Genomic DNA, 18,006 nt, shown 5'->3' with positions numbered 1-18,006 from the left:
TGAATAATAATAAACATCATGGGTCAGGATCAGGTCTCCAAACAAAGCGGGATTTCTTGGTACCCGGTCATCACTGCCAGCAGTCATAAAGTGGCAGTTCTAGTTATGTCTCTTATTCATTATGTATCACAGTAGTACACAAACGCCACACAAAATACATCACACAAAACCACATAAACACCACATAAAACAAGTCCTGGCGAGGGTCTGCAATCTCTGATTGCTATTTTTCTTGTTTGTTTGTGTTTGTTTGTTTGTCGCACAACTCTTTCTACAGTTTTGGGCCAATTACATCCAGACTTGCTACATAGGATTAGCATGACCCCAAATCATGTATTGAGGTGTTTTTATAGTTGCTGGTGGTCTTGCGGGTGTTGGGAGGGGTCGGGGGGTGGGGTGATGCAAATTCTGTATGTATATGTGTATCGTGTAGCATTACAGGACCAGGTGGGGGAGGGTCTTACAATCCCCACCATTTACAGTTCTCTATTCCTTGTCCCCACGTTTTCCAGTACTGTGAGGTGTTTTGAATTATAAGCTGTAGGTATGTTTTTGCTTCATGCACATAACCCGGTTATATTTTTTGTTGCCTGCACAGAGCTGTCAGTTGCCTATACATCACCCAAATAAAGGTATGCGTTAGAGTGCATTGCATGCTTCGAACAAGATCACCTGTCGGGTGGGTACTCTGATAATTGTAATAATCTATAACGGGATTGTGTGTGTGTGTGTGTGTGTGTGTGTGTGTGTGTGTGTGTGTGTGTGTGTGTGTGTGTGTGTGTGTGTGTGTGTGTGTGTGTGTGTGTGTGTGTGTGTGTGTGTGTGTGTGTGTGTGTGTGTGTGTGTGTGTGTGTGTGTGTGTGTGTGGCATGTTTTTGTGGAGTTATATTGGAGCGTTCTGATGTGGAGTGTGACACACGAAAATGATCGTCATGCTCTCCTGAGTTGATTAGCCTAATTGACGATAAATAATCCGGAATACTTCCCATATTTTAAACGCACGCCGCGTTAAGGTGTAAAGAGCAGTTTAATAGGTCCTTCTGTGGCATGGCATTCTAATTCCAAAGTATAAAATAAATAACAAAATCAATGATAACATTTGTAACAAAGCATATATTAATTAATACTTATAATATTAATTAACAACTATAATGTACTCACTAGACAGGGACGAAGGCTCTGAAGTGGGAACAACAGCTTTAATTTGGACACGGGCACAACAAAGCACAGCATCGGAACATGGGCGGGTCACATGACTCTGCTTAATTATGTTTCAGTGCACCCATGTATGTATGCATGCAATAGCATAAACTACTGATACATCTCTTCTCCCCTCCCCCCCAACCCCTTTTTATTTTATTTTAGTTTTTCTTTACAAATCAAGACACTCAGGAGGCTTACAGACACACGAGCTGATCTCCAAAGGGCTAGTGGAGGGCTGTCCTTGCTTGCAACTGCTGTGGGCTTCTCAATAAGGGGTACAGGGGTCGGGGAGGAGTTCAGTTACATTGATGGGTGAAAAGCTTTCATGGGAAAACACCTCAGGTTCAAACGCAGGTGGTGTTAATCCAGGAGTGGGTGACAAAGACACTTGAGCCGGTTCAATGTTTGGACCCCCATGACGTAACCTGAGTTGGTCGACATGTTTACTCATGCATCTACCATCACACAACTTCACAAGAAACATCATTTCACCAATATTATCGATAATGATGCCAGATAACCTCTTGGTTCCACACGTATACAGGATCATTGATCTGGAAGTTGCGGTATACAGACGTTTGGTCATGATTACGTGTTTAACAATGGTGTGCACTGGACTCGATGTCACTGTTCAAACCAGGCCACCAAACATGGGCTTGGGAAATAGCCTTCATGGTGACGATGCCTGGACTAGCATTGTGGAGTCCACTGATAATTTTCCCGTGGAGTTTCGATGGAATTATCACTTGGCTACCCCAAAGCAAGCAGTCTGCATCAAAAGAGAGCCCATCCTTCCGGATGAGGTACGGTTTCGCCCCGTCCGCTAGTGTTGCCCAATCATCTGACATAATACAGCATTTAATTTGTGACAAATCTGGATTGCTATTGGTAGCACAAACAATCTGCTTAGCGGAAACGGGTGCCTCATCGTGAATGATGTCAGCCATGAGATGAATGATATCACCAGATTGTGGAGCTTCTGGGATGGTTACGAGAAGCGGCAAGCGACTGAGCGCGTCAGCCCAGTACATTTCCTTACCCGGACGGTATACCAATGAATAGTCATAACCGGCAAGGGCCAATGCCCAATTTTGTACATGACCTGATGATGTGGGCAGAATGGCTCTGGTTTCCCCCAGGAGACCGAACAAGAGCTTGTGATCAGTCTCAATGGTAATACGTCTTCCAAAGATATGTTAATGCATCTTTAAGGTGCCCCAGACATACGTTAACATCTCTCGTTCTACTTGAGCATAGCGATGTTCAGTGTCAGATCGGGTTCGTGATGCATACCCAACAGGCTGGAGATTACCGGTTCCATTTGTTTGCAACAACACACACCCAATATCCATATGAAGAGCTATCACAACTGAGAATAAGTTCCTTGGATGGGTCGTAATGGACAAGTAATGGCGAGGACAGCATGGTTTTAGCGGCCTTGAACGCTCTTGTTTGGGCAGCTTCCCATTTCCAGACAATGCCTTACAGAAGATGCATTTCCAGACATGATGCAGAGGCTCGACGGTTGTGCTTAATTGAGGCAGGAAATTACCAAAGTAGGTCAACATACCCATGAATGCACGAAGTTCTGAAATGTTTTGTGGCATTGGTGCATTCACAATTGCTTCAACTTTGCTCGGAGAGGGCAAAATGCCTTGACAGGAGATTTGATGACCCAGGTATTCAACTTCACTTGCCATAAAGGTACACTTCTCACACCTTTGGCGTGACCTAGCTTGTGACAGCTGATTGAGGACTTCGTTTAGGTTCTCGAGGTGTTCATGTTGTGACTTGCCAGTCACTAGTATGTCGTCCTGGAATACGACTCTCTTTGGTACAGTTTTCAATAAATGTCTCCATCTTGTGTTGGGAGATTGGTGCAACAGAGCATATGCCAAATGGGCATCTGTTGTACATGTGGAGTCCTCGATGAGTGTTGATGCATGTATAGGGCTTGGAATCATCATCTTGTTCCATTTGAGCATAAGCATTGGTCTAGTCAAGCTTAGTGAATGTCTGACCACCCATGAGAGTGGTGACCAGATCCTCTGCTTTTGGCAAAGGGTAGCCATCCAGCTTTGAATAGCAGTTGATCGTCGTTTTGTAGTCCTCACAAATGTGCACTGTTCCATCTGCTTTGAGTATTGGAATGATGGGTGCTGCCCAGTCGGAGTACTTGACCGGTGAGATGATGCCCTCACTCTGCAGGCGGTCAAACTCACATTCAATCATTGATCACATCATGTCGGGCACAGGTCTAGCCTTATAGAACAATGGCTGAGCATCTACAGAAACATGAATCCGAACTTTGGGCCCTGCAATGGTGCCAACACCATCACTGAACAGGCCAGGATACTTGTTGAGCACGGTATTGTATCCAGCATCAGAGTTGGAGACTCTGTTTACGTCACTCCAATTAAGTCTGATTATTCGTAACCAATCTCGGCCAAAGAGGGTTGGTCCATCTCCACGCACTATCAGTTGTGGTAGGGCATGACTGCTGTTTCCATATCCTACAGTTACATTAGCTGAGTCAACTGCAGGAACCACCACCTTGGTGTATGTTCTCAAGGCAGTAGATACAGGCCGGGGTGCAGGAGCCTTTCTCGGAGGGTAGATGGAGGTGAACTTGCTCTCGCTCATAATTGTTCTGGAAGCGCCGGTAACAACTTCCATCCTCACCGGGATCTTATCGATTGTTATATCAACTATAATTGGAGCATCGGAGCTCTTTGTTCCAACAGAGAAAACCTCATAAAGTTCCTCACTTGACTCTCGGCTGTAGGCTGACCTATTGTCCGCTGCATCACGGTTCACCCCATTGTGATAAGCAGGAGACAAGTTCTTCGACTTGGATCGAGAACAACACTTCAAGTGTCCCCGCTTCCCACAGTTGTCACAGGTATAATTCCTGTACTGACATTGGAAAGCTTGATGATTACCACCACAACGTCAACAAGTTACTCCAACCTTCCCGGTAGTTTCAGAAATGTCAGGAGGTGGAGGCGAATTTGGTGGCTTGCTAAAACACTTTTGCTTGTAGCCAAAGACTATCTTGTTAACTGATGGGTCCTGCTGGATAACTTTTCACTTGTTAGAGATCACACGCAGGCTCTCAGCAGTTTGCATACACACAGTGGCTATTTCCATGACTTTAGCCAAATTGGGGTCGGATTCAGTAAGGGGTTTCCACAGAATTGTCGTCATTGATGCCTATTATAAAGAAATCACGTAACATCTCTTCGAGTTTATCTGTAAACTCATAATGTTCAGCGAGTCGGCGTAAATCAGCCACAAATTCGGATGCTGACTGATCCTCTTGACGATCGTGGGTATAAAATTTATATCTCGAGACGATCTCACCCGGTTTAGGGTGAAAATGTCTTTTCATGGCATTGACGAGCTCTTCATATGACTTGTCAGAAGGGTTGGCAGGGGCAAGAAGATATTTGATGAGGCTGTCGGTCGGGGCGCCGCATACGGTCAGTAATACAGCTCGCCGCCTTTCAGCATCCTCATCGGTGTCCATTTTGTTTGCCACAAAGTACTGCCTCAGACGATCGGTATTGTCTTCCCAATCATCCCCCACTGCGTATTCTTGCAACATGTCGATGCACGAAGACATCCTCGTCGCCACTGTCATGTACTCAATAGACAGGGATGAAGGCTCTGAAATGGGAACAACAGGTTTAATTCGGACAAGCGGCACAACACAGCACATCACAGCATCGGAACATGGGCGGATCACATGACTCTGCTTAACCACGCCCCGTGCACCCATGTTTGAATGCATTATCATAAACTGCTGATACATCTCAACAACAATAATAATGGAAGTATAATTTGGCAATAATCTTAATGAACGTATTGTTGCGATTCTCGGAACTGCATGCATACAACAGATAGGTGTACCGAGACAGTTATGCCATTAATATACGTGTAGACAGACCCCTTCCTTTTGTTTAGCGGGACAACAACGGAGTGCGTTGCGATGGTCTAATAGTTAGGATTATGAAATCATTTCCCCTTTTATTTTATCCCCACTCTTTTACTTTTCTTTTCTGAGGTAAATCTGCCTGCTTGCCCCCTCGTCTCGTCTCGTCTACCATAGCCGTGCATCAAGGTCTACCCAAAACCAGACATGTGCTCCGAGTCACGTACGCTTTGGGTGGGGTGCGCCAACGTCTGCCCGAAACCAGACATGTGCTCCGAGTCATATACGCTTTGGGTGGGGTGCGCCAACGTCTGCCCGAAACCAGACATGTGTGGCGAGTCATGTATGCTTTGGGCAGGGTGCGCCAACGTCTGCCCGAAACCCGGCCCAGGCTGACGGACCACGTGAGGGGCGGGGCCAGTCAGAATGCCCGACCTGGGCAATGACGTCAGATTGGGCCTGGCCCTTCCCCCGAGCCTCGGGCTCTATAAAATATGAAGAAGTCCTCAGTGTTGTGTCGATGTTGAGTGGTGTTTTCACGCAGTGTGTTCATGCTTTTCGACTCCGCCTTCTGGACTCCGCCCATGTCTCGCCTCGACGAACCACCTCCTGCCTGGTCCCGCCTACTGCTCCACCCTCACCCTCTGGACTCCGCCTTTCTCCACTCAAGCTCCTCCTGTTTGGAACACGATCTCCACACGTGCTGCTGTGGCCAGAACAACGCAACTATTGTTGGGTACCGCACCACGGAGCATCCCCCCCGAAATACCCAGGTACCGAAAGCTATAACCTCAACTCCCCTCTCTCCCTGGCTGCAAAAGTCCCTTTTCATTGGGGTTTGTTTTTCTGTGTGTGTGTCTGAGTGTGCTGGTGCCTGTCTGTTAAGTCAGCCTGTAGAAGACCCTTATTGTTGTTAATGTTAATAATCCCACATCAAGTCTGCGCTGTAAGCCTGGTGTTGGCTTAGTGGTTAGGGTGGTGGCTTGGGATCCCAGGGTCCTGAGTTCAAGCCCCGTTGGCTGCTGAATTAACACCAGGGGTTGACTCAGCCTGTTATCCTTCCGAGGTCAGCGAAATGAGTACCAGTATACTGGTCCCGGTGTATGTCCCGGTTAGAATAGGTGTACCATATCCCTGTGTGTCGTAAGAGGCAACCAGGGTTGGCATCAAGAAGGGCATCTGGCCATAAAACATTGCCTCAAGAAAAAGCCAACCCCTGCACAGCAGGGAAAAATGGCTGTAAAAACAGTCATTTTTTTATTATATCAAGTCTGCACTGTGTCTGCTTTAGTAAGTTGCTTGTATTATTGTCGCACCCCACACCTCTCTCCTCTATCGCTGCGTTACATAACCAATAAATCTTTGTCTTACCACATACTTTTCCTCGCTTGTTTGTTAATAAATAATTGTCATTAGGAATGTTCCCAGCTCGCCTTTGTCTTTTCTCTCATTGGTCCAGCATGGTTCAGATCTAAATTGAGCCGGGTTTTTATTGCCAACGATCTGTTCCTTCGAGCCGGTACGTCCTTGGCAGTGTCGCTCGGCTGCATCCGATCTGGAAAGGTGATCCGATCCGGTGGAGTGATCCGGTTCGGACAAGGCGTACCGAGGGCGTGGTTCCCCGGTAATTAAACCATGTGGTTAATTAGGTAACCCGATTCTATAGACGGGAGGACCCTCGGTCACGCGGTTGAGTTATTGGCGTCCATGGTCGGTTGAGTGACCCGCCGCGTCACGGAATTATCCGTGAGCGACGGCCTACAATTCCGAGCAGTCTGGTGGGAATCGACATAGCTTCCCCCACCTTGCGGTCTTCTCACCCGACCCCGCCGGCTCGCAACAGTATAATCTCTACCCTGGCCCAAGCACATCTGGGCTTGGTGAAAGGCAAGCTGATATTCAAGCAGTACAGCAGGCAGGTATGCTAGAAGACCATGAAGACCAATGAAAATTTAGTCCCTCAGACCAACGGGCCCACGAGTACCAAAAAGGAAGAGGTTTTTTTACCTGCTTGTTTTTGATGTTGAGGAAGAGTTCTTATGTATTGGTATTCCTGTTGAGCACTGAGGGTCAAGATTAAGAAAAGTTTTCATGATGTTAGAAATTGCAGGAGAGTTATGTGAGGTTCTCAAAGCGACAAAGGATGATGAATGTCACTAAACTGGGAAGGCTATAAAGTAGTGGTAATGTGATTTTCGAGGCAGTCCTGAGAAGCATTGGCTTTTTTTTTGTGAATAAATTGACATTGATACAAAAGGCCAATTAGTGAGGCTTCCTTGTTACAATTGCCCAGCACTTTGTAGAAGTTTTCTAAGAAGGTATAAAAGGCAAAAGTTGAGATGATGGAGAGGTTGCTTCAACAATAGACACACACACACACACACACACACACACACACACACACACACACACACACACACACACACACACACACACACACACACACACACCATGAAAGTGTTGTAGTTAAAACAATAAAACGTAATACAGCAGTTGTTTCTTTTTTTAACCTTCCTTCACACGACACTGAGTTGCTGCTTGATCTTGTCAATAAATTCCAATCAAGAGTTGCTGACCTTTGGGAGATGCTGCTGTAAAATATACAATACAAATACCATACAGTGGAGTACAGTGTATTTTCATAAGGGAATTGATGAAAGAATTAAGTTATAGGACCAAAAGGCATACCATAAGGGATTGAGGAATACTTGTTGAGCGGATATGATGGTGGAAAAGGATCATTTTTTCTTTTGAAATAAAGATTGTTCTAAAATATAACTCAATAGATGTTGCATTTTTATCACATTTTGCCAATATTTAGAAGGTGCATCAATTGTGCAGTAAAACGAGGAGTGGATGAAGAGCAGACCCCAAGTCATTCCGGTGTTTCTGTATGTTCCAGTCCCACGCATGCAGTTCAGAGAGCTCACGTACGAGGGCTGCGAAAGTGATGGACAGTTGGCTGCTGTGGTTTATCGAACTGGAGATGTGGGTTACGGTTCGAGCATACGATGTTATACCCGCCAAGCAACGGCCCAGGTCGATGTGGATTACATCGAGCGGCCCAACACCGAAGAGTCTGCACTCATCTTCATGCCAGGTATGAAAAGTGAACAACTTTGGTACTCAAAACAAAAATCCTCATCAATAAACCTGATTTTCTGACTTATAATATGTATATATACAGTACATACATATAATATTAAATGGGGAATGGTGTTGGTGTTTGTAGACCTTGAGAAGGCTTATGACTGTCCTAAGAGAGATGGTGATGGCAATGCTGAGATGGATGGGAGTGCCGGAGGTGGAAGTTGGTGGAAGGTATGCATGAGGGAACGAAGGGAAGAGTTATGGTTGGTCACGGGTTGTCAGAAGAGTTCAGCGTGAACATCAGGGGCAGGGAAGTTCAGTCAGTACACTCCTGTTCAGTGTGAGAATGAAGCTGGTGAGCAGGAGAGTCATCACTGGAGGAATTCTAAGAAAGATAATATATGCAGATGATCGAGTTATTGTGGTGGAGAGCAGGCAGGAAATGCAGGAGGTGTTGTGGAAGGATAGGATCAAGAGGCATGAAATGAGGATGATCCTGGAGAAGATTGTGACAAGGTGTGTCATTCCATTGGGACCATACTCTGTGGAGAGCATTGATGCTGCTTAAGCAGTCTCCTTGGCTGTTGGGTACAATCCTGGACAGGTCACCACTCCAACATAGGATACCAGCAAGCTGGCACTCATTTTGCTGACCTCATTAGGATGACAGGCAGAGTCAACCCCACCTGGTATTCATTCAACAGCTGAGTGGGATTTGAACTCGGGTTCCTGGGATCCTAAGCCCACCAAGCTAACCATTAAGCCACCACCAAGCATAATGCGTGTCAGACAGTAGAGAAAAGAACTGAACATCAGTTTTGATGGGAAGAAGATCTGGCAGGGAAGCATGTTGATGATCTCTATCGATTGATGACTGAGGTTGGTATTTTGGAGGCAGAGGTGTGGAGGAGGATACAGGTGGGTTCATGCGCATAGAGGAAAGTGGAGGGATTCAAGGTGGACAGGAAATTCTCAAGGAAATTGAAAGGAAAATTTCTGGGGTGTTGTGTAACGTCGGCCTACATTTACGGTCTGGAGATGGTGACACTGAAAGAGAAATGACAACAGCAGAGGCTGCTGGTCTGCAAAACCCTCTGAGGGTCGGTCTGAGGGTCAATGTCATCTGAGGGTCGGGAGGATAGCGGGAGTGAAGAGGGTGGATCGAATAAGGACGGATAAACTGAGGCAAGAGATTGATGTGAATAAATACCTTTTGTCCTGCACTGACATTCTGATATTTTGTTCTGAGTCGTATAAATATACCGATTCTCATGCATAACCAGCCAGCTTGATCCATGACGATGGGAATGTAGCATTGAATTAACGACCTATGATAGAAGTTTTACAGTATTTCAAAAAATAAGATAACAAAAACTGGTTCAAAGGTCATTAAAAATTAACTTTAACCTTTTGAACCCTGAGCTCCTTGTACTTTCGGCTCCCCCACCCTGGGCTACCTGAACAAAATTCCGGCCGCTCAGGAATATGGAGTTTTGAATAGTTGCTCGTAAAACGGCCACGAGGGTTCAAAGGGTTAAGAAAAAGTAAGAACTTCTCTGGAAATTATAAAATAAATGGCACAAACTCAAAGAAGCAAAGTCTGAAAATTCATCCAAGACCGTCAGGCATACTCTCCAGGCCAAGCAACGTTGAATCAGATTCACCTCTCTTAACATGAGATGCCTGTTTATTTAGACTCCCAGATAAAACCTATAACCCTGGTGGAGATCCCATTTCGAACTGCTAATCAACATTTGTTCTGAAAAAAAACTGTCGTCTTCTTCTTCTTCTTCTTCTTCTTCTTCTTCTTCTTCTTCTTCTTCTTCTTCTTCTTCTTCTTCTTCTTCTTCCTCTTCTTCTCCTCCTCCCCCTCCTTCTTCTCCTCCTCATTCTCCTTCTTCTTCTTCCTCTTCTCCTCTCCCTCCTTCTTCTCCTCCTCCTCCTCCTCCTCCTCCTCCTCCTTCTCCTTCTTCTTCTTCTTCTTCTCCTTCTTCCCCTTCTTCTTCTCCTCCTCCTCCTCCTTCTTCTTCTTCTTCTTCTTCTTCTTCTTCCTCTTCTTCTCCTCCTCCCCCTCCTTCTTCTCCTCCTCCTCCTCCTCCTCCTCCTCCTCCTCATTCTCCTTCTTCTTCTTCCTCATTCTCCTCTCCCTCCTTCTTCTTCTCCTCCTCCTCCTCCTCCTCCTCCTCCTTCTCCTTCTTCTTCTTCTTCTTCTTTTTCTTCTCTTTCTTCTCCTTCTTCCTCTTCTTCTCCTCCTCCTCCCCCTTCTTCTTCTCCTCCTCCTCCTCCTCCTTCTTCTTCTTCTTCTTCTTCTTCTTCTTCTTCTCCTCCTCCTCCTCTCCTCAACCAGTCATGACACGTGGGTGGTGTCAGGCCTTGAAGTTGTAGCTCCTGTCACCCCCACTCCCAGGTGGTGAGTAGGCCGGTCCTGTATTTGATGGTCCCGGTGCACTCTGGGGACCGGAAACCCTTTTTTTGACATCACTTTTCTTTCTGCACTCAGAGGGCTCAGTTAAAGAGAAATGTCCTTCTCCCCATGGGATGCCAACCTACAGTTGTTTGTTCGTGCTCTATCCTTTAAAGTTTAAATGCTGAGTGTCTCGCAAAGAAGCAGCATCACACCATTTTTAAAGTCTTTGGTATAACTCGGTCAGAGTTAAAACCTCCGACCTCTCTGACTCTGAGTTGACGCTCTAACTATTCCACCACCGAGTCTGGTTACGATGATGTTTTTCAGTTGGTTTTGTTGCGCGATTTTTTTGAAACTTTAAAATGTTCAACTTATTTATTTATTCATTCATTTATTTTGGAATGATGCACCTGGATGGAGCACAGGTGAAACTGAAAAGGCATGTGTGCTGTTGCTGGTGGATGACTCGACCTATGAGGATGAGGAGGAGCTGCAGTTGATGCTGGGCTCACCAAAGAGCGACTCATCATTTGGGGCTTCCATCGGCAAGCAAAACAAGACGCTCGTCAAAATCAAAGATGGAGCAGACAGTAAGTCTTACGTTAACGTCGAAATTGTGAATTCAAACGAAACTGCTTTTCACCTCAAGGACAGTTTGTCTTGTTGAAACTTGCTTTTCAACAGATGGTCATATTAATGTGGAACACAGTTTAGGCTGATGAGTTCCAGTAATCGAAACGTCCATCCATTGATGGTTTCTCTGTAATTTTGACATTATTTGATGCAGTTACTCTGGCTTGAGCTGGTGAGTGTGACGTACCACCCTGTGATATACTGGTGGGGAAAACTGAATAATGGTGATTAAAAGGGGGCTGCTGAGTCATTCTTGTTTCAACAAGCTCAAATGAGCTAAGATCCTCATCCTCTTAATGATGACGTCATAAAAACGAATATGGCGTCATTGTGATTTATCAGGTTTGCGATAAATTATCTGTGCTAATGCCCGGCTTGATTCCCACAAACAAAATTCAAACAGCTTCCTAGTTTCGGAGATAATCGTATTATATAGGTGATTTCCATTAGCAGCGATATTATGCCGTCAACTTTTTTTCTGGGAAGAATTTCCAAAATCGGAGATGGTTACTGCCTGCGCGTGGGCTTTCTGCATATACATGGCAAGTTTCACGAAGATCCGATGAAAACTCGGGGTTGTGAAACAAGAAATGTCAAAAAATAGGAATGACGTCATAAAAATTGATATGACGTCATAGTGATGTATCATACGTGCGGTAATTCATCTCTGCTAATGCCCTTTTCGATTCCCGTAAACAGAATTCAAAAAGCTTGCCTAGTTTCGGAGATAATTTTTCAGGCGATTTCCATTAGCGGAGATATTTTGACGTCATAACTTTTTTTCTCGGAGGAATTTTCAAAATCGGAGATGGTTACTGTCTGCGCAGGGTATTTTTACATGTATATGCCAAGTTTCAGGAAGTTTCGATGAAAACTGTAGGCTGTGAAACAAAAAAGTCCACAAGAAGAAGATAAAGAACAACAACGTGAGTAAGACTTAGAGATCCTCCATGAGGATCTAGAAAAGGCAGCAAATGCTACGAATCGTGAGGACTAAATTCAGAATTCAATTTGAGGAATGCTCAAAATGGAAGTGCTCCAATCTAACCATAAAATGTGTCCAAAAATTAAAGATATTCTACAATATTGAAATATAATATACGCAATCACGGTTACATATATCGTGTTAGGTCATAAGGGCCATTTGGCCCATTACACCTGCACCATTACCCAAAAATCTCACCCCTTAACCGCAAGGAATTTGGTCACGTGACCATCACACATTGGAAGAATTTTATCGAAGTGTAACATGGGATTGTCAACATAAACAAACTCGGGTGATGGCACACAATGATGGCCTAACCTTTTCAAAGAGAGCAGTGGATCTTCAGTTTCTGCTGTACAATGTAAATGCCAAAAGGACAGCTGGCTTTACAGGATGCTCCTTGATGCAGCATTTCCTGATGCCATCAGAACAACAGTGTTAATTGTTATCTGCATAGTCCTCGATTTAATCACAGTATACTCGCCTATCTGATGCTGGGTTCGATTACAGCTTGAAATAAACCCAAGCTGTGATTGAAACCAGTATCAGATAGATCAAACTATATCAAATGAACCATCCTGCTGTCCATTCACAGTTTGGTCAATACTGGCCAATTGAATGCATCACGCCAGACATGACACATGTTAAAGAGGGGAAAATTGAATGTTTCAATGCAAGCTGATTGTAGATTCAAACAAAGCAATTCACACGAAGGTGTCGCCAAATGTCTTGTCATGACACACCTCTAATAACGTAATCCATTGGGAAGCAATCCCAGTAAAACCATCAAATTGGTTTATTTACTTCAATCAACCTTGACAATTGACCACAGCAAGAAGGGTTACTCTTGGGTCTCCTGCTTGAAACACAGCATCTTGTACATGAAGGTTTAGTGCCTCTTTGATGGGGAGTAGTTGCTGTGTGCCATGACAAAGGAATCCATCCTCTCATCCAAACTCTCTCTTCCTCAAATGTGGTGACTTCAATTGTCATCATGCCAGTTGGCTGGGTGTGGGTACCTCTTTCACCTGTCATGGCACTTCAGCAAAAGACTTCTGCGACTCATTGGCACTGACTCAATCGGTCAACTTTTCGACCCGGATCTCAACCAACGGTACTCCATCTCTATTAAATATGATTTTGTCAGATTTCCCTGAAAATATCTGCTGTTCTTCCTTTGCTCCAATCAGTTATTCTGACCACATGCTTGTCAAAGTAAACATCTCTCTGGCTGTTATTAGAGAACCACCTCAGTGCTGTCAAGTCTCATTTCAATCAGGCTGATGGGCAGTGACTTAAAGCAGCCATTAAACTTCTAGATTGGTCTCCTATTTCTACTTTCTCTGACTTCAACACATCCTGAGAATTCTGTCAATGAAACTTACTCTCCCTCATACACAGATTTATCCCCTCTCGTCTTCAGTTGTCATACTCTTCCTCCCACCCATGGTGCACTGAAGCTTGTGGCGAGGCGGTTGTCCTAAAACAACTTGCCTTTGCCTCAAAGAAAGCAAACCCAACTGAAGGCAATCTCATTTCTTTCCACAAAGCTCAGAACAAGTGTGTGTCTACCCTCAGGAGAACCAGAAAACAACATCTTTCTCATCTCAAGTCTGAACTCTCAAACCTCTCTCCCGCCTCCAAATCCTGGTGGCATCTAATCAAATCTGTTTCTGGTGTATGTTCCCCCTCCATCCCTCCCTTACCTCAAATGGCCACGCGGCTGACACCGCACGTGAAAAGGCTGAATGCCTAAACTCGGTGTTTTCATCTAAATCTATTTTGTCTGAAAGCCATCGCTTTCTGCACCCACCTTACCTAGTTGCACCCAACTGTCCCAAGACTCTGCTTCCTTTTCTTCTGACAAAGTGCAGAGTTTGCTGTCAAACTTTGACTCAGATTCTGCAACCGGTCCAGATGGCATCAACCCACGTGTCCTAAAAACCTGCTCCTCTGCTCTTGCTCACCCTCTCTCTGTTCTATTCACCCTCTCATTTGCTCAAGACCATCTGCCATCTGCTTGGAAATCAGCAAACATTACTGCCCTGCATAAAAATGTGCAAAAACAGATCCCTGCAACTACAGACCAATCAGCCTTCTCCCAATCATCAGCAAAGTTATGGAATCCATCATCGCTTCTGACATTAAATCCTTCCTCTTCTCCAATGGCTTGATTTCCCATCATCAATTTGGTTTCAGACCAGTTCACTCTACCCTGGATATGCTGCTTCTGCTCTCCCAACAATGGATGGAGGTACTCAATGTCAGACATGAAATTAGAGCCATATCCCTCGACATATCGCGTGCTTTTGACACGGTCTTGCACCCTGCCCTCCTCACCGAACTCTCTTCCTATGGTAGCCAAGGCCATCTCCACTCATGGCTTGTTGACTTCCTCTCCTGTTGCAGTCAACGTGTGGCCCTCAATGGAGTTCTTTCATCCCCTCTTCCTGACCAGGCTGGAGTTCCTCAAGGTAGTGTTCTGGGCCCTGTTCTTTTTCTGGTTTTCATGAATGATCTCTCTGACTCTGGAAAATCCTCTTTATCTCTTTGTTGATGACTCCACCCTCTGCTGTTCCATCGGTCATCCCTCAGATCGGCAAACAGCAGCTTCTTCGCTCATTGCAGATCTGGATAAAATCACAAACTGGTCCAACACGTGGAACATGTCTTTCAATCCTGACAAATCTCACACTCATACTATGTCTCTCCAAAAGGACTGTTTAGACCCCCCCCCCTTCTACTTTCTCAACAATCGTCTGGAAGAAGTTCTCTCATTTAAGCTTCTGGGTCTCACTGTCTGCCATGATCTTTCCTGGGAAAGCCACATTTCCAACCTGGTCTCCAAAGCCAGTCGCCGGCTGGGAATTCTCCCTCGTGCAGAATCCTTCCTCGACCAAACTGAGCTCCTGACCACATATAGAGCTTTCGTCCAGAGTCCTCGGCCAACACACTGCTCTCCCCTGGGCTGGTGCTCCTGCTTCTCACCTTTCTCGGCTTCACGCTGTGGAAACCAAGGCATTTAGGATCATTGGTATCTCCCGCGATGAGGCTGAGTCTTTGGGCCTCTCGCTCTCTCACCGCAGGCAGGTCAGTGGTCTTTCTGTCTTCTGCCGTCTCCTCTCCGGTCTCGCCCCCCCCCCTGCTATTTCTACGATATGTCCCCCAACATATTTCCGCAGGGTGCTCAAGGTCTGCCAACAATCCTTTTCTGTTAAAACTACCAAAATCACGAATTACTGCTCACCTTCACTCTTTCATTCCTCTTTTTCCCCACCTTTGGAATAAACTCTCACACTCTCTTCTATCTCATTCTTCCCTCCACGACTTCAAAACAGCTGTTCACCACCACTTCTTATCTTCCCCCATCCAAAACCTTGATCTTTTCTACCCCCGTTAATCCACCCCAATCCCACCTCCTTCAAATTCCCTGATTTCCTCCCTTGAATGTCCATCTTGTATACCCCGTGTTCCCACCCCATCCCTCTCCCTTCCACAGATCTAATGTCTCTGTTCCCCACTGTTTTGTCCTTCCCTCTCCTGCGCCTCTTGTCTCATGCCCCCCCCCCTTGCCGTGTGTTGTGTGTTAGCTGTCATACGAGCCCTGACAATGTATACAAAAAAAAAGAATCCTGTACTTCCTGTCCTAATATGTATAAAGTTTGTGTCCCAGTTTCAAAGCTGAATGCATGCTTACGATATGCCATTTCACTAAAATTGTGAAACACTATACTATAACATAACCTCCGGCGTGAATTCGAGTCGGCGAACTTCCGCTGGCACCCTAAAACAAATTCCTGCTCCAACCGACAGGGGGAGTTACATCAGCAGCACAGCCACGTCCCCCTCCATCAGCGATGCCACTCGCAGCCACGTGTGTGAACCACATTAGTTTTTGCGGTGTCAAGCCATACTGCGATTGAACTCCTCACTCTGTTTTGTGGGACCAAATTTCTCAAAGGGCCAAGTAGAGATGATTTATCTCAAGTCATAAATTGCTCTGATATCCCGTTATGTTTTACATTTTTTGAGATTTGTTTTTAAATATTAAACGGTTGAGCAGAACATCTTCAGTCCCAAAGATTTGTCGGTTGCAAAAAGAACCAAACAACAAAAAGCTGTAAACCTGCAGGCTATTCTATTCTATGAAATCTTATGCAGTGGTGGCTGCAGGTTTGCACCATTGGCTGGGAACGCAGTTATGACACTCATGCAGTGCCCCTTGTAGGTTATAGCAGGAATGTGCAATTTGTTCAGGGTGTCGGTGATAGCTCGCCTACTCTTTACGAAGGACATCGTGGGATCTTTCACATCCACCAACTAATTCTCGTAGACGGAACACCCAGTTTAACATCCATCCGAGATACGGCACACACACACCCACCGATGCCTCGGCCTGCCTGTAAGGCTGCAAAACACGAGGATGACAGTTTATATCCGGGTTGCGATTCAAACCCTGGCTGGACAGCTCAGAGGCAGGTGTGCGTACCTGTAGACTCTCCTGCCAGCCCTCCAGGAGGTCATTAAAGAGGTCCAAAGTCCACGTCTTGACAGATAAAGTCAATGAGTGGCATCAACATTTTTCTACATTTGGAAAAGCTATTTAAACCTTTCAACTGAAAAACTCCGCATTCTTTTTGTTCTATGTCAGGCCATGTACTTAATCAAAGCTCATCTTTTCATTATTCGTCCCCTACCGGTTTCACCTTCGGGTACTACAGGTTTGCACTCCGTCTGTCCCACCTGTGGACTTTTTTTCCCCATACCCTTTAACATATTCAACTGAAATCAGGTACACGGCTTTATTATGATAAGTTACAGAACAAGTTCGAGTTTCAGGGCGTTTTGTCAATTTTTCAGAGTTATGCCCTTTTTGACTTCGAAAATATCACATCAGTTAAGGGGACGTGTCTTGCAAGCAAGTCTCCCTCTCGTTATTCATGAGATGTCGCACATATATCCAACGGGTTAATTTATGTGATTGTAATATAGTAAACTGTACCAAGTTCATGGGAGAAGATGATAATGAGTAAATCGCTTGGTGAAACCACAACATGAAAGCGATGTACTAAGTGTCTCAATAAGCTCTGGTGATTTCAGGTACAGCAGAAGTAAGGAAAACAGTAAAGATGCTCCACTTGTGCCATCTTGCTGAGACATTTCAGAGTTTTATTAATATTTAAACAAGTGAAGATTAAGTGTCGGAACAACGGACCTGTTTTTTTTTTCAAAGAGAATAGGAAATAGGACGAAGATCACTTCCATGGTTCAATGAAAGCAAAAGATGTGGAACCAGGTAAATTATTCATTGTTGCTGGGTTTGTAAAGCAAACAGAAAATATATGATATTGTCATTCGAGATCAGGGAGTGTGGTTCTCCCTCACATGTGCTCGAGATCTCTACATGACGAACACCTGTAATCGTGTCAGATTGACAATGACAGGAGTTCTTAGTGAGCGGCGGCCCCTGTTTTAATGCGGTTGCGATGTTTTTCATTTGTTTAATAAGTGGACATCACAGAGAGCTACCAATTATCCTGTGGCACTAAGTATTAGTTTGGGGAGATATTTTGCAAAGGCAAGGAATTCATCATGTTGTATATTCTTCCTTGGTGAGAACACCGAGTCTAAACATCAATTTCCATTCACCTGTGGAACCAACCAGCCTGAGGACTGCATTTTGAGCGTGATTTGTTGTTCTCTTTAGCAGTGCAATCCGTAACTTTGATGATGCATGATGGAGCATCACTGCTC

The 18,006-nt window shown here is 45.0% G+C and overlaps 1 protein-coding gene across 1 annotated transcript in view; it reads left to right on the top strand.

Annotated features, from left to right (window-relative positions):
• The window catches only part of LOC147014671 (FRAS1-related extracellular matrix protein 2-like), a 171,599-nt gene that overhangs the window by 104,547 nt on the left and 49,046 nt on the right, over nucleotides 1-18,006 (top strand). The window contains exons 9-10 of the mRNA XM_085850663.1: nucleotides 8,040-8,237; nucleotides 11,060-11,224. Of these exons, the coding sequence (XP_085706789.1) occupies nucleotides 8,040-8,237; nucleotides 11,060-11,224 (363 nt within the window). The remainder of the gene's footprint in view (nucleotides 1-8,039; nucleotides 8,238-11,059; nucleotides 11,225-18,006) is intronic.

This window comes from Eptatretus burgeri, chromosome 13 (genome assembly GCF_056783735.1).
Source record: "Eptatretus burgeri isolate ZD-2024b chromosome 13, Ebu_testis_v1, whole genome shotgun sequence".
Classification (NCBI taxonomy): Eukaryota; Metazoa; Chordata; class Myxini; order Myxiniformes; family Myxinidae; genus Eptatretus; species Eptatretus burgeri.
The sequence above is the reverse complement of the archived record's forward strand: the minus strand, read 5'-3'. Positions and strand labels throughout refer to the sequence as shown.